The 18,070-nt window shown below is 41.3% G+C and overlaps 1 protein-coding gene across 3 annotated transcripts in view; it reads right to left on the reverse strand.

Annotated features, from left to right (window-relative positions):
- MTM1 (myotubularin 1) overlaps nucleotides 1–18,070 on the reverse strand; it is a 100,580-nt gene that overhangs the window by 16,666 nt on the left and 65,844 nt on the right. For 2 of the 3 annotated variants that reach the window (XM_039249891.1, XM_039249890.1), the window contains 4 exons: nucleotides 17,463–17,546; nucleotides 15,200–15,349; nucleotides 8,584–8,772; nucleotides 4,314–4,499 (listed from right to left, as the gene is read on the reverse strand). In XM_039249891.1, the coding sequence (XP_039105822.1) occupies nucleotides 4,314–4,499; nucleotides 8,584–8,772; nucleotides 15,200–15,349; nucleotides 17,463–17,546 (609 nt within the window). The remainder of the gene's footprint in view (nucleotides 1–4,313; nucleotides 4,500–8,583; nucleotides 8,773–15,199; nucleotides 15,350–17,462; nucleotides 17,547–18,070) is intronic. The other variant, XM_039249892.1, reaches the window with a different exon arrangement.

The following is an 18,070-nucleotide window of genomic DNA, read 5'->3' on the forward strand; positions in this document are numbered from 1 at the left end:
TGAACACAAGAAATCACGAGTCACTTGCTCTGCTAAGCCAGCCAGGCACCTCTAAAAATTGGTATTTATCATTTTGATATAAACAGTAACTAAAGATAAGTGGACAAAGTAGTCCCAAGAAAGACAGGTTAGGGGGACCTGATGGCACATCAATTATTCGTACAAAAATCACTGCTTTTAAAATGACCAAAGCAGCTTTACTTCTTAGAGCATTTTAAGTATCTCCTCAAACTCCTGTTTACAATTTGTATTTTAAGGTGCTTGTGAAGAAAGGGTAATGCAGCAGGGTCACTTGAGTTCAACTGAAGGAAGCTGAGCCTGTGGTACATTTTTACAGAGGGCAACTTCACTCCAGACACGTCCTTTATCATGAAAAAGGGACACAATCTCAGCCAATTATCTTGAAAAATTATTAGGTGTTTGCCAAAAAAAGTATGAATTCCCGCCATTGCTTCTTGACAGGAACACTGGTAGTTTTCTAATGAAATGAAATTGGATTTGCAAAAACATTACAGGAAACTCTCAACTAATCAGACAGACTTATGACTGATGGGGAAGTGGTGCCCAGCGCACTGGCTCAATGGTCTGAAGCCTGGGTTTGAAACCCACTTTCACCACCTTTGACATGTCACACAGTGAGCCAATCACAGAACTGCAGTTCCTTTCTAAAGTAATGGTACCCCCACCACGGGCTTGTGTTGGACTAAAAGAGAATCCCCACAACATGATGACATGTAGCATGTGTTCAATGAATGATAGCTGCCAGCTAGTCGCCTTCTAGGAAACACAAAATAACATGTCACTTTCAAACAGGAAGGCCTATAGAGTAAGAGTGTTGAAAAGGACAGAGAGGGAGGCATGGGACACCTGGGTGGCTCAGTCGGTTAAGCGTCTGACTTCAGCTCAGGTCATGGTCTCAGGGTCCGTGAGTTCCATGTCAGGCTCTGTGCTGACAACTCAGAGCCTGGAACCTGCTTCAGATTCTGTGCCTCCATCTCTCCTTGCCCCTCCCCCACTCACACTCTTGTCTCTCTCTGTCTCTCTCAAAAATAAACCTTAAAAAAAAAAAAAAAAGGACAGAGAAAAAACGTAAGCTCCAGAAACCAGAGAAACACTGTACCCTTTTGGGGCTCCACTGGTAGACTAAAATGACGATATGGGACACATACCAAGGTGGTGGTCTTTTTGCTTGCAAAGCCTGCCCTGTGTTGCACAGAGTGGTAGGACCGTTTTGCCTGAATGCAGGTTAGTGGTGGCCATGCCACATGTCTATCAGCAGTCCTGGGGCCACAAAATAGTCGGGGAGGCTGAATAATGCTCAGGTGCTAGCCCCTACGAATTTGTGAATACTGCCTTGTATGGTTAACAGAGGCTTTGCAGATGTGATCAAGACACTGATTTTGAGATTATCCTGGATTATGCAGGTGGGCCCTAAATTCCATCCCATACATCCTGATAAGAGGGAGCAGAGGGACGTTTCACAGAGAGAAGGCAACATGATTGTGGAAGCAGAGACTGAAGTGATCTGGCCACAGCCAAGGAACGCCAGCAGCCACCTGAAGATAGAAGAGGCAAGGAACAGATTCTCCCCTAGAGCTTCCAGAAGGACCACAGCCCAAACATGCCCCCTAGTTCCCACTCGATCTTCAAGGTCAAGCTCAAGTCTACCCATAACACTGCTCCCCTGTCCTCTAGCACAATCTGATCTATGCCTGAGAAGCCCTAATTCAGATGTCATTATAGGTGTCTCTCTGGGCTCCTCAGTTACAGATGGTCTCCACACAGAACAATGGCAGTTTCTTTCACTTCTTTCATATATCCGTTTCTTTGGGCAAAATGATAAAAAAATTTACAGGGGCCTTTTATAGCATTTTTCCCCATATTCCTTAAGTTCTCACTTTCATACTTCATCTTATGCAGATGGCCTTGACTCCTGATTTCTTCAGACATGTGAGCCATTGAAGAAGACCTACTTCTGACCAGTTTCTCTTCTAACTAGCTCAGAGGAGGAGCTGACTCACCTTGTCTAATAAATCTTGTGCCTGTGGCCTCTCTTTCAGAAAAAAAAGCTCTCCCCCTTATTTATAAAATATATATTCGCTGGATAAAAATGGAGAAGATGAACAAAAGCACAAAGAAGAAACTAAGAATGACCATAATCCCATGAACTCAGCAAGGATCATCGCTAACGTGTCCCTCTCAGCATCCTCATTAAAGGGCTCAGCTTGAGTTGGTTGTCCAACAGCCGATTCTCACGTTTCCATCTCAGTCCCAAGCATCTGTTCTGGGTTCCACTTTGCAGGAATAAAATTGCCTGTTACACATCACCAGGTGGATGGCCTGCCGCTGCCTCAAACAGATGATGTTTTTCTTAACCACGATCCCACTCAGGACAACCTTGCATCTGCAAATGGTGTTATCATCATCCCAGTTACCCAGCTTCACCCTCTCGGCATCAGCCTAAGTTTCTTGAGACCCTGCATCTAGGTAATTAGCAAGCCCCATAGGCCCTTCCTCAGACACCTCTTTTGTCCGTCCCTTTTGTAGTGCCCCTGTCTGCACCCGGACATGTTCTAATTCTGATCACGACCACCCTGCTCCTGGACACCTAAAGTGGTTGTTTTCTGACTTTACCTTCTTCCCTTTCCTATAAGCAGCTGCCAGAACATTTTCCTAAACTACTTCGCTATTCCAAAACCTCTGGGGCTTCCAACAACCCAGTTTGACAGTCAAGGCCTCTGACCAGTTGGCTTTTCCCAGGTCTCTGAGATTAACCAGACCTCCAGAAATCCTCACTCTTCCTAACTAGGCCTCCCCCAGGCCTGTTCCTGGGCTTTGGTCCAGACTGTCGCTTTCTCTAGAATTGGTTCCCTCACCCCTTCTGCTTTCAGGTCCCATTAAGTCCCAAAGGGCTTGCTCCTTCCACTTAACACACTGCACCACGGAGTAGAAGTTTTCCTGTCACACGTACGTACCGTGTCTTCAACCGCAAAAACCTCCTTAAAGGCAGGAAGTATGTCTCATACCTTCTTCTATTCATGAAATCTGGCGTGATACTTTGCATATAAGAGTGCACTACTTTTTAAAAATACTTTTTTATTTTAGAATAGTTTTAGATTTATAGAAAAGTTATAAAGGAACTGCAGAAAGTTCACATATACTTGACCCAGTTTCCCCTTTTACTAACCTCCTATAGTGGTGGGGTACATTTGTCACAGCCAGTGAAATGATATTGATGTAGTAGGAAATTATTAATAAGCTTATTAACTTATTTTTAATAAAGTCCATACTTTATTCAGGTCTCCTTATTTTTACCTAATGTCCTTTTTCTAAAGCAGGATCCCATCCAGGACCCCATGTTACCTTTAACTGTCACAATTAATTGGTTTTGCAACTCCTTTTTGAGAATAATGAATTACAAAAAAATGAAAGTTATAGACAGGCAAAATAAAAATATGATTCCTATCAAATTTGAAAGTACAATTTGACTAGAAAACAATCTATATTAATAATGCACCTATTTAAAGTGGGTTTTTTGTTTGGTTACAGAACTAAATGGCAGCTTCTAAAAGTGTTAGTTTCTTCAGAGAGCTTCAAGTACTTTTACTCTTAAAGACTGCAGACTTTTGATACCTGTATCATGATGAAGGATTGAATATTATCAAAGTACAAAGTTCATGCTTTAAAATAAGTTGGTTTGAGATTAGTTTCAATAAAAATCTATCTCTAGGTCCTTGAGGGTCATACTCAGTAATGGTTAGATAATAAATTGGCTGTTCCAAAATAAATCTGCATGAAATCCAACCTACTTGCTTTCGACAACACAGAAAGTAACATCTCGACCAACTCTCAAACTGTTCTGGAGTGATGCTGTGAAATCTTTAATTCAGGTAAGCAAATTATAAAGAGACATAAAACCATCAAATGGAGAAGCCTACACTGCAAATAACTGCTCAATTTTAAAACTGAAGGAATTAAAAAAGATTCGTGTTCCACTGAACAATGACTTCCTTTTTTATACATGTGAATCTTTTTTTTTTTTTAAATATGCTTATCTTGGGGCACCTGGGTGGCTGAGTCAACTAAGCACCCGACTTTGGCTCAGGTCATGATCTCATAGTTCGTGAGTTCGAGCCCTGCCCTGCATTGGGCTCTGTGCTGACAGCTTAGAGCCTGGAGCCTACTTCAGATTCTCTGTCTCCCTTTCTGTCTATGCCCCTCCTCTGCTCGCTCGCTCTCTCTCAAAAATAAATAAACATTAAAAAATATATACATATATATACATATATATACGTGTATGTATGTATACTTGCCTTGATGTGTTCTAACCAATGAGTAGACTCCAAACTGGACAACCAATGAGATTCTTCCACATTAGGATAAACAATGTCTTTGACTTTTTTTAAAGATTCCCTCATAACATGAATGTTATGAATGTCTAAGAAGAAAAGTTCTGCATTATGATATGCATCATCACTTTCATATCCTCCTCCTGTTGCCTGAGAAACAGCAAGATATACAAACAATCAGTTGGGTTTTCTATTTCATCAGTAACTTACCCAAATATTTCAACTTATTGGTCCTCCAAATCTCAACTTAAAACCTTCCGACTTAGATACGATGATTGATGCGACCTGACTTCCTATCCAACCCTGAGCCTCAACAACATTAGTTACACTCTGAGCTAGAAAAAAATAGCAGGCTGGCAATATTCTGGGGATCTGTATTCACAAGAAAAAATCATTTCAAAATGTCCCATAATTACTAGCTCTTCTTCTGGATCTGGAAAGGCAAGAGCAGGTTCTCAAGGGTCCTTGTCCTCTTTCAGCTCTGTAGAAGTACTCTTCTTCGGCAGTGGTAGAGGGGGGTGGAAGAGGGGGATGGCACTTTGGCCCTTCTTTGCTATGTGATTTGAGGCAAGGCACTCAACCTCCCTGAGCCGTAACGTTCTCTCGCAGAGAATAGGCGGTAATACTTAGGTACATTAAACAGAATTGAAAGGAGGCACACTCTATCACAGCTAACACCAGCCACCATTTAATAAGCCCCAGTGAGGTCCCAGATACTGATTCTTGCTTTACATAATCTTCTCTAATTCTAACAGCAATGCTGCAAGCAAGGGAGGTATTACTCTCTCCATTTTGCAAAAGAGAAGAGATACTACTTAACAATCCGCAAAGTCTCATGGTAATCAGCAGAATTCAAGCTGAGTTCAAAGCCCAAACCTTCTCTAGTGCACCATGACTGTTTGTCTGCTATTCAAACACCAAGGACAGAGAGTCACACGTAGTAGGCCCACAAAGAGCAAAAGGTTTCATGGGGAGATAAGATGGCCACCACCTACACCACAGCGCCTGAAAGTATTAACTTGCCAGGGCAGGCATCAGTTCACCTTCACAGCATGGTGAAGATACCCGTTTTCCATGGAGAGAAAAAGAAATGTAACGGTTTTGTTGAAGAACCTGGCTGCGATCTGTTTAATGTTTTAAAATGCCATGGAGGGGCGCCTGGGTGGCTTAGTCGGTTAAGCGTCCGACTTTCGCTTGGGTCATGATCTCGCGGTTCGTGGGTTCGAGCCCCGCGTCGGGCTCTGTGCTGACTGCCAGCTCAGAGCCTGGAGCCTGTTTCAGTCTGTGACTCCCTCTCTCTCTGACCCTCCCCTGCTCATGCTGTCTCTATCTCTCTCCTAGAAATAAATAAAACATTAAAAAAAAATAAAAAATAAAAAAAAAATAAAATGCCATGGAACATGTGGCCTCTGGCCCTTTAAGAAAAGTTAAATAATTCAGAGACTTGCCAAGAAAGCAATGTTCTATAAGCTGAAATGGAAGGGGAAGGCATGGGACAAATGTGTTATTGCTACATTTTGCCTGTTTTCTTTTTATTTATAACAAGAGAAAGAATATATAACTTGTAACTCAGAACAGAAGGGCCAATGCATCCTGTGGCTTTTTCCAGGGCTGGTTGCACAGGTTTCCTACTATAGAAGTAAGGTAACCACTCAAATTTCAAACCTGAAGACCTGTGTACAAGCCAGAGGTCTCGGTCTCCACAGACTCTAAGTGAGAAAATAAATTTTCTTTAGAAATATATTTTTAAAGCCTGTTACAAACAGCATCATCAGGAGTAAGCAGATGACACAAATTCACATTGTCGTTTTTAAAAGTTATTAGCTAACAAATGGGACAGATGAACCGTATTTCCCTCTTGTTGGTTATCCATGCTTCAGGGCATAGCACTCTGCATCTCCGATCAGAGGCCACGACAGAAGCACTCCTATGCACCTGGTAATCACTTCCAGTAAGCTGCAGGCTCCCAGCCTGGGAGGAAATAGCAAGCCTAAATTTTGCTGGAGCTGAAAGCCTATAAGCAACGACACATGTCCCCCTCCCATAGATGACCTGCTTCTCTACACATGTGGTTTTTAAAAAGCTACAGTGATTTCCAAACAGATTCTCAAGGCTGGAGTTTCTTTCATACGTAACTGAAGATAATATGCAAAAGTAAACAAATAAAAAAGTAAACAAATATAGAAGGAAAACTATACTTACTGCTCATTGCCAGAGCAAAGACAGACAATGCAGTTCCACTTTAATTCATCACAGGGGACTGCCACAAAATTGAAGCAGCCTGGTGCTGAGTCTTATCTATGCCTAGGGTTGGTTTGTTTACTTTAAAATCGTGTAATGTTGCTTATTACACTGGGGGTTGTAAATTTCTAAATCTCCACAAGGGAGGAACAATTAGGTCCAAAGAAAACAGAAGTCATGAGGGTAAAAATTAATTAGTCAAGCACAGACTGAGTTCCCAAAAGTTCCAATTCTCCATCTCTGGTTAGTTTAGAAGTCTTTTCAGTTTCCTTTCTTCTCTTCAGCAGAAAGGAACAACCCAGATTATCTAATACGAAAATGCGAAGGTTCAAGGGCCTGTTGCTATGGATATAGACAACGAGGGGAGAGACTCAGCTGAAGGAGGAGGGAACCAGAGCCTGATTTTTTTAAAGAATGCTGCAGAGATCTTTAGAGCCTAGGTTTTTTCCTTAATTTTTTCCTTCCCTTCATCCCTAAGAGGACTAGTAACACAGGCATTATTTCCTGAGTGTTAAAAAGGCATTCAACAATTCTACTGCTATAGCAATAAGTTTGAGAGTTAATATGATGAAGGTATTTGTTTTATATATTTCCATATTTTAAAATATTCTTTCTAAATATTACTTCAATTTAATGTAACATCTTATCTATTTCAAGCTAAATGTGTACATGCAGATACTGTGTTTTATACACGTTTTGAACTCTCAATTATATATGAGGGAAGAACAGAAATGTCTAAAGTTACGATGAGTGCAAGAAGATATTCATATTAGACTTAATTTCCTAAATGTTTTCCTTATAATTTTTAATTTACTTGTCAATAACACTCCCTGATTGCTTTACATAGAACTTGAAATCATATCCATTAGTGAAACAAAAACTGTTAGTGCAGTAACAGATAGCTGGTCTGAGAGCACACAGGGAGGGGAGGGGACCCCCCTGACGCAAACGTGTAAGATGCACGGTCCGTGTGCAAACAACTATAGGCAGAGCCCTGTGCACCCACCGATTTACACACATATCCATTTAGGAAGCTGCTGCATCTCTCTGACCACTGGAGGATGTGTTTTGCTCTCCGGTTCTTGTCTTGTGCTACGAATAATTGAAGATGCCAGAAAAGTGACCTTGGGATAATCAAAGTATTCAAGATGATAAAATTTAAGCCTACAGCTGATGAGAAACAATAAATCTGAAAAGCAGAATGGTGGCAAACAACGCACGGCAGGCCCACTAAGAGCACTTGCGAGTGACAGCTGGCAATAATAGGAGATGGAAAAAACAGAATGAAAAGGAAAATTAGGATGTAAAAAGCATATCAATCTGGGGCTGTTTAGAGTCCAGGCAAACAGCCTTATACCTTGCAGCAGCTTCTGGGGGGGCTTCTGAAACAACGCTACATAGTCACTGATGTTCGCAGCGATGTCCCTGATCAATTTTAGGGGCACTTGGCACACTCTGCTTAAGAAGGCCAAGAAGACAATGGAGACAGATTGCCGTAACACTGTCTGTGCGTGACTGTAAAATCCATATACAGAAATCTCATTGATTGAATTATCTTATATAAATGAGAAGACACATTAACAAGTGCAGTGAAGAGAATGTTTGGATAAAGCTACAGATTTAGGATTTAACCATTCCGGCTTCCCACAACTTCCGTAGGTGCCTCAGTGGTGTATATAGCAGAAGTGATCAGCTACACCCTAATGCACTCCAAACAGACTTGAACTTTCACCAGGACTGAAGTTCATTATAGTTCGATACTCTAAATTAGGTAAATCTAAATCTACCTAAAGGCTAGTCTCATTTGCTTTTAACAGGTTTACATTTTAAGACACATTTTGACTTCCTACATCAGCAAAGCAGTTTTCCTATTTCAGCTAAGTTTAACTATTAACATAAACCCACGATGGTGACACGCCACGGCAAAAACAATCATGTAAAACATGGCACGCTATATATAAGACAAGCATCGATCGTCACTAAATGTACTCACCTTGTTGGCCACTGCATTTACATTGGGTCTCGCATCATAGATTGTGAGTTTAGAAATTTGTCTGTTAGTCTCCCTGATAACATCAAGATACTTCTCATCATCCTTATTCCGTTTACCACTCATACCGACAAGAGGCTGACTGCAACGCACGATGACGGTCTTGTTTTCTGGATGAATCCATGACAGCACCTAAGGTTAGTTCAGAAATTTTAAGCTATCAGGAAAAAAAAAATAAATCTCAAAACAGAAATACCATAAAAAGAAAGCACTAATAATCATGATGAAGTGTATCTGATTTTGGCAAAACACAATACTGGTTCACTTACAATTTCACTCCATGTGCTCAGCAACATACAATTAACATTGATGACTAACTACCCAGAGTTGGCTAGAATAACCAATTGCTTTACTAGTGTTTTCTCGTAGAAGTTAAATGCTTACTTAAAAAAAAAAAAAAAAAGTTCTATCCCTTAAAGGAAATAAAAAGTTCTGATATTACTTCTGTTCTGTAGCTTGCACTAGATTTCTCAGTGATATGTAAAGGAAATCACCCCTGGTACAATGTGTCTCCATAATACCAACTCACATCTACAGGTCATCTTCCCAACAGTCTAAACTTTAGAATGTCACACAGTAGGGAGAAAACAACAGAAGAGTAAAGAAAAAAAAAAGCTCTCAGGATGACCAAAGACCTGTCAGAGTTCCCACATGGAAGTTTGGAGAGGCATCCTTTGCACACAGCCTAACAGGTGTGCTACCTGGTTTCCAAGCCCATGGTGCAGGAGAAACACCACCTGTATAAAGGTAGCTAATAATAGAAAACAATAAAAACTGCAGACTTGTCCACTTTGAGTGGGTGAATTGTTTGGCAGGTAAAAAGATCCCAAAACTGATAAAATAAAGCCAAAAAGGATCCGGGAGGTGAGTGTTGACTGTGGGGGGCAACAGTGCAGGCTCTGGCGGGGGTGGGGGGGTGCCGTGGCTGTAGTCTGGGTACCAAGCTCACAGCCTGTGTCACTTCCACCATCTCCTTTGCCAGGGGAGGGTGAATGAAGAACACATGCAGCTTCTAGGGGCAGGCCGGGCAGCCCATGGAGTCAGATACGAAAAACTATGAAAAGCAGACAGAAGAACTAAAGAAGTGTCTGAGGTCACTTCATAGAAGGCCAAATATGCTGTCATTCTCGAAGTCACCCCCACCACGATGGCAAATGATAAGCACTGATGTTCATAAAAATCGATGTGTGTGATGCTGACATTGGGTTAAGGAGAAAAGATGATATGACAGCATGAATGAATACTCATTCACTTTGTGCCATACGGAGACCTGTACAAAACACTCACTGTGGCTCCTAAGAGTCCAAAGGCTGAGAACTGAGAAGCCCTGGGCCAAGCACAGGCCCTCCCGGGCCTCCATTTTCTAACCAGCAAGGTGGAGATGGGACCTGCTGAGCCTGTCTCCTATGGCCCTTGCTTTGAGGCCGGTAAAAGACACAAGATCACTTTTACATGTGCATGTAGTTGTAACTTTTCAGGTTTACTGCAATGTAAGTGATACATGGCATTGGCTAAGTTTAAGCTGTACAACATGTTGATCTGATATAAGATCACTTTCAGAAGAGAATATTGCTACACATAAGAGACTTATTATTTGATAGAGAACCTCCCAAGTTTTAAACTGAAATCAGGTCCTGGACAAGACACTGCCCTGTGCCACCACCCATGCCCCCCCTTCCTCCACCTTTCTCTCTACTTGGGAGGTTTAAGGCTGGAGTCACCAGACAGCATTAAGAAATGCACTCCTGGGGGCGCCTGGATGGCTTAGTCGGTTAAGCGTCCGACTTTCGCTTAGGTCGTGATCTCGCGGTTCGTGGGTTCGAGTCCCGCGTCGGGCTCTGTACTGACTGCCAGCTCAGAGCCTGGAGCCTGTTTCAGTCTGTGACTCCCTCTCTCTCTGACCCTCCCCTGCTCACGCTGTCTCTCTCTCTCTCCTAGAAATAAATAAAACATTAAAAAAAAAAATAAAAAAAAAAAAAGAAATGCACTCCTGTAAGTTGTTTTGCTTCTTCTTTTCTTTTTCTTGTGGGATCTTGACTAACTTTTTATTTTTATGTTTATTTATTTATTTAATGTTTATTTATTTTTGAGAGAGAGCATGAGCAGGTGTGGGGCAGAAAGAGAGGGAGGCTCAGAATCCAAAGCAGGCTCCAGGCTCCAAGCTGTCAGCACAGAGCCCGATGCAGGGCTAGAACCCATGAACCACAAGATCATGACCTGACCCAAAGTCAGATGCTTAACTGACTGAACCACCCAGTGCCCCTATGTTTAAGAGAGAAAGCAGAGGACGGTCAGAGAGAGAGGGAGAGAGAGAATCCCAAGCAGGCTCCATACTGTCAGCATATACCCTGACATGGGGCTTGAACTCATGAACCATGAGATCATGGCCTGAGCCAAAAGCAAGAGTTGGATGTGTAGCCAACTGTGCTGCCCAGGCACCCCTTTTAAAAGGATACTTGCTGTTTGGCTTGCAGGTATAAATAATGGTAGCTTCACAACATCAACTACCATGACTGCTTTCAAAGTATAAGGTACTATATTAGGTTATTCCTATTAAGGTTAATATCTAGAAGCCATAGATAATTAAAGATGTACACAACTATTTAGCCACCAAAAAAGATGTTGATCACAGCATTGTTTATAACAGCAAAAAATTAAAAAGGACCAGATGTCTCAAAACAGAAAACTGATTAAATAAATATGGTACATGTACACCCTGGCACACAGATGTTTAAGAGTGGGAAAAGCTCTTTCCAAGATAATGTTACACAGAGAAAGCAGAGTGAGACACAAATAACAGTATAATTTACATTTTTTCAAATAAACATATGTATGCATGCATAGGAGGAGGTCTGGAAGGACACAGACCAAAAGTTAACTGTGGTTCTCACTAGGTGGCAGAATCTTTTTTATCAACGTTTTATAAAATGTCTGAAATAAGTATGTATTACTTATATGTTAAGGACTTCTTTAACATTAAGACAAAACTATGTGAGAACAAAGGAATGCATCCAAGAACATATGTATGCATTAATGGGAACATCAATGCATGTGGATAGTTTTGTTATTAAACGACATCTTATAATAGTTCATATCCAATTTATGCACAAAATAACAAGGCTGCTTTCTCACCCGTTTCTTTTGTATTTTTATATGGGCTTAAAAAAAAAACCAAATATCAAATATTAAGCATTTCACATTTAAAAGCAAATACATTTTCTGGGTTACAGTCAAGAGTCAGGTGGTTAGCAAGGATATAAGAGATCTGTATGATGAAAACTATAGAAACTTATGAAGGAAATTGAAGAAGGCACAAAGAAATGGAAAAACATCCCATGCTCATGGATTCAAAGAATAAATATAGTTAAAATGTCATTACTACCCAAAGCAATCTACACATTCAATGCAACCCCAATCTAAATTGCACCAGCATACTTCTCAAAACTAGAACAAATTATCCTCAAATTTGTATGGAACCACAAAAGACCTCGAATAGCCAAAGTCATATTGAAGAAGAAAATCAAAACGGGAGGTATCACCATCCCAGACTTTAGTCTCTACTACAAAGCTGTCATCATCAAGACAGTATGGTATTGGCACAAAAACTGACACATAGAACAATGGAATAGAATTGAGAACTCAGAATTGGACCCAAAAGTATACAGCCAACTAATCTTTGACAAAGCAGGAAAGAGCATCCAATGGAAAAAAGACAGCCTCTTTAACAGATGGTGCTGGGAGAACTGGACAGCAACATCCAGAAGGATGAAACTAGATCATTTTCTCACACCATACACAAAAATAAACTCAAAATGGATAAAGGACCTGAATGTGAGACAGGAAACCATCAAAACCCTAGAGGACAAAGCAGGAAACAACCTCCTTGACCTCCACCGCAGCCATTTCTTACTTGACACATCCCCAAAAGCAAAAGAATCAAGAGCAAAAATGAAGTATTGGGACCTCATCAAGATTAAAAGCTTCTGCACAGCCAAGGAAACAATCCATAAAACTAATAGGCAACCGACGGAATGGGAAAAGATAGTTGCAAATGACATATCAGATAAAGGGTTAATATCCAAAATCTATAAGGAACTCACCAAACTCCACACCCGAAAAACAAACAACCCAGTGAAGAAATGGGCAGAAGATATGAACAGACACTTCTCCAAAGAGGACATCCAGATGGCCAACAGACACATGAAACGATGCTCAGCATCCCTCCTCATCAGGGAAATACAAATCAAAACCACACTGAGATACCACCTCACGCCAGTCAGAGTGGCTAAAATGAGCAAATCAGAGGACTCTAGATGCTGGCAAGGATGTGGAGAAAAGGGCACCCTCCTACACTGCTGGTGGGAATGCAAACTGGTACAGCCCCTCTGGAAAACAGTGTGGAGGTTCCTTACAAAATTAACACTAGAACTCCCCTATGACCCAGCAATAGCACTGCTAGGAATTTACCCAAGGGATATAGGAGGGCTGATGCATAGGGGCACATGTACCCCAATGTTCATAGCAGCACTCTTAACAATAGCCAAAACATGGAAAGAGCCTAAGTGTCCATCAACGGACGAACGGATCAAGAAGATGTGGTTTATCTATACCATGGAATACTACATGGCAATGAGACACAATGAAATCTGGCCATGTGTGGCAACAAGGATGGACCTTGAGGGTGTTATGCTAAGCGAAATAAGTCAGGCAGAGAAGGACAAATACCATATGTTTGCACGGATAGGAGGATTAGGAGGAACTTAACGGAGGACCGTGGGGGAGAAGAAGGAGAAAAATAGTGGGGAGAGGGAGAGAGGCAAACCATGAGAGACTCTTGAATGCTGAGAACAAACTGAGGACTAATGGGTGTGTGAGGTAGGGGGAAATGGGCATGGAGGAGGGCACTTGTGGGGATGAGCACTGGGTGTTATATGGAAACCAACTTGACAATAAACTATTTGTAAAATAAAGTCAGCTGGTTAGGAGGTATATCAGAAGAAGTACATTATCTACTATTAAATATGATTAAGCATGGTAATCTATAAAGGTATAGATGTGATAGAGAGCTTATTAGCTTTAGTTTTATTAGAAAAATAAATACAAATTTGTGTCCACTATGAAGGAAGAAGGGTCAATAAAATGGGTAAATAAGTAAAAAGTTAAGCCTCTTATGTGTTCTACAGTGGGTGCTCATACACTCAGAAGAGTGGAAATTAGAGGGTGAAGATGGCAGCCTGATCACACTTGTTTCCTCTCCTGCCCCAAATCCCGTGAAACACACACACACACACACACACACACACACACACACACACACACCTCTTCTCCTGCCTCAAATCCCATGAAATACACAAACTCCTCTCCTGCTCCTAATTCCACAACACACACACACATCCACTCTCCTGACCCAAATCCCACAGAACACACATAGACACACACATGTTTGACATGGTAAATGTTCGACTGAATGAAGGCATGAATAAAGTCAATCCACACTACCCTAGCCTTGTTCTCCTGTGAGCGAGACAAGTATTAGCAAGACAGCTGGCCAAGGCAGGGGTGGAGTCTATGGCGACGGCACAGAAAAGTATGTAGCAGCAGAGCACAGGAGGAGTAAATTTGTAACTCTAGCCTCGTTGGCACTGTATTCTAGTGAAATGAGCTGAAGAACATATGTTCAAGTACAATATACATCATTACGATATGAACAGACACTCATAATTAGAGAAGCAAGTGAATTTTAAACAGTTATGATTCCTATTATGTTGACACTAGACCAAAGTTTCACACGAATGTCCTTTTAAGGACAAAAAATGTCTAGACTTGGAGTTAAAGGCAAGGTGACAGTAAATCTTAATTTCTTCTGTCCTTGCTTTTCCAAAATCTGTTATTTAGAAAAACAAAACAAAACAATGTAATTATTATGACATGCTCTGAAAATTAAGAGAGGAAAAATTCTCAAAATTTTTAGTCAAGAAAATTTATGTACACACTGTTGACGGTGTGACTCACACATAAATATTCACAAAGCAAAGAGAACTTGGTGCACCAGGTCCAAGGAGACCGTAAGGACATGGTCTGGAATCATGTGCACTTGGCACTCGGGCAGCCGGCAAGCGTGACCAGGATGAGCTAACCCTAATAAAGGCGCCTGTGCTCTGTGACATAAGACGGCTAGTGTGTCATTTCCGGTATCATTTGACCGACATTCATCAAGAGCCTGCTGCACGTCAGGTATGGGGCTGCAAAGGTGAAAACCGTAATGTCCCTGTACTTCCTTGTGTCCTTCCAGCAAGCACCTGGTTTACGTATAGAGGCATCACTTCCACCTTCTCTTGTATGGTAATTACTTGCACTCATTCTCTGTCCTTGATTGTGAGCTCCTGGAAGATGGGTACAGTCTCACTGCTTTTCCCATTCTGCGTGGTACTTTGCGTGCTTAGCGGGCACTCAAAAATGATATGGTGGATTAAGATTCCAAGAGTGTTTCTCTGACTGGATTCCTGTTCTTATGGGATAAAAGGCAGCCTTTGAGGAAAATGTTAACTGGAGTACTCACTGGAATTCGGTTTCTGGATCTAAAAGTTGCAACTCTCCTGAGATCATCATCTGAGGCACGATATGGAACGACCAAGAGAGCAGGGTAGGTGTCACACAGTTCATAGCACTTATTGATAAAAGTTATTCTCCAGTGGTGGTTGGGCAAGCCCTGCAGGAGAGAAGGAAGTCTAAGTCAGTACTGCATGGCTCTGTCTCAGGATTGGCCTTGGGTCTCCTTTCTTCTTCCTAGCAGAATCTGCACATGCCTCTTTGACCACAGGGAAGGGAAGGTCTACCGATTTATAATAAAGGGAGCCAAATCAGTGATCCAGACAACATAAGAACACAAGACAAAACATTGGTGGTCTAAAATATCATTGGTAAATAAGGATTGTCTTGAATTTGAGATCTTCCTTAATTTCAAGTCAAACTATTCCTTACCACATGTATAACAAAGATAAACCCAAGTGCATTTCCCACCTTTGTACCCTTCCCACCCCAAAGAAAAGTGCATCACATAATTTTAATCTGTGTCCAGCTGAGGGTAGAAGAGAGATTGGGCAACTTCCTCTCCCTACTCAAAACAAGAATCAGTGCTTCAGTCTGCTCCAAAGTAGAAAGAGGCTAAGTTTATGCAGAAAGTCACAGAGGGGAAGAGGAAAGGAAAACCCCTCTGGGGAGGCTCATTTCGCCACCTCCTAAAAGTGTTTTCAATCAAGTTGTTTGGGATTGGTGGTCGCTCAGTAGGCTGTGTGAGAAATACAGCCATCTGCATTCTAAGCAGACAGCTAATGTGACAGGGAGCCATGGACTGCACTTCCCATCCTGCCAGCTAACCACAAAACCGCGTCTAGTATGGACAAGATCCAGAGGTGGTGGAATATTCTCTCCCCATACTCACAAATACACAAATACACACACAAAGGTGAGTTATGTGGGTACTTGCTGTGGGGACAGACATTGTACCTTTTCCTTAGGTCTGGGCCTATAGACCACGGACCAAACAGGTGAGTCTGATGCTGAGTCCAATTAGAGAGTTATAAGTCCCATGAAAAAGTTATAAGAAGAAAAGATGAAATATAATGGCAGTCTAGAAAAAGATACCTTCAACAGTGCATATATGCATGCAATCTTAAAAATAGGAACTGTTTTGTTTCAAGCTAGAAACATTGGCCTACAAAATAAGTGTTAATATTATCCATAATACTCCAAAACTAAAGGTACAAATATTTAAATACATAATGCTACAGAAGCTCCAAAACATGCAAAATGTTTTAACAGTCTTTCTTCTGCCTCAATAGCTGACCCAGAACAGAAGTCATTAAAATGAAACATATATATAGCCTTTGAAAACCCACCAGTCTAAAGTGGACTTCTGGAAGCAGAGGACGCCCTACCTCATATGTGTGATCTAAACTCCAACACCCACATTCCTGAGCATCAGATCTGCTTATGAGTATGCACAACACTGATCAAGACGGAAAAATATAATCAGCACAGATGCTTGGTAGTGGAGGTGGTGGCTAGAAGGTTCTCCTTGAGTCTAGGGTCCTAGAATTTTACTTTACATTCACTGCCTTTTAATATAAAGCAATTGGGCTCTATCGGATTCTCAAAGCCCAATTATTTTAAGAGCTTTGTAGGATGAGGACTATGAAAACCTCTATTACAAAACTTGTACCTGGCTCTTGTTACGTAATACTACGCATAGGCTCCTCTTCACAAAAAAACGCCACAAGAGACCTTTGTCCCTGAACATCAACGGTGCGTTTATTACAGCAAATAAACATGCATGTGGGTGAAGTTTACAGAAGAGAGCAGTAAAAGCTATTCTAATATACGCTCATCACAGCTTTCTTGGGAAAGTCATCATTATGGGAAAACAGTCCTAATTCATTTCAATCTGCAAGTGGAATAAATATAATTTCAATCTAGCTGTCAGTGACAGATAAGCTCCCAAATATGTAAATACATAGTGACATGAACTCCTAAATAGTAAGGTATAGAAGTTTGACTTGTCTAGACTCCACATATTTGATTCATTTCATGAACAACACACAACTGATGTTGTTTATATACCAGAAGGAAATAGAACTTGGCTACCCAGCCTTCAATGCAACTTGAATACAGCTATAAAATGAGCTCATAAATTACACACTGATTGATAAAATGAGCTATAACTGCCACTAAAAATGTACTAAGCAAGGATTTCATGGATTCTCAAAGAGTATGACTGACAACATGTTGAGATTTACCACCCGCCATAGCACCTGTTGACTTACCTGCCTTCTGTATTCTTCTACTGGGTTGTAAACCGTCCATCCATCCACGTTAAACTTCTCTTCATTTAGAAATGCAAATATTGGCTAGAAAAGGAAAAAGGAAAAAAAAAGAATTTAAAGTTCAGCATGACAGAACTAATAGCCTACTAATACTACACCCTCCAAGTTTTCACCAGATTTGCCTACCATGAAATCACAACCCAAAGTGGGACTTTCAAAAATAAATGACAGTTTTGGAAAGTGCACACTAGACTTCTGCTGCCTTTTTTTTTTTTTAATGTTTTATTTATTTCTGAGAGAGAGAGAGACAGTGCAAGCAGGGTAGGGTCAGAGAGAGAGGGAGACACAGAATCGGAAGCAAGCTCCAGGCTCTGAGCTGGCTGTCAGCACAGAGCCCGACGCGGGGCTCAAACCCACGAACTGTGAGATCATGACCCGAGCCGAAGTCGGACGCTTAACCAACTGAGCCACCCAGGCGCCCCTGCTGCCTTCTATCTTGAGTAATAGGTACTTCTGAGACCTCAAGTTTCCATGGCTGCAAATGTCTCTTTTTTTCGTGTTTATTTATTTATTTTCAGAGAGAAAGAGTGTGCCTGCATGTGCACACA

This window comes from Hyaena hyaena, unplaced genomic scaffold (assembly GCF_003009895.1).
Source record: "Hyaena hyaena isolate Hyena2069 unplaced genomic scaffold, ASM300989v1 scaffold_348, whole genome shotgun sequence".
Classification (NCBI taxonomy): domain Eukaryota; kingdom Metazoa; phylum Chordata; class Mammalia; order Carnivora; family Hyaenidae; genus Hyaena; species Hyaena hyaena.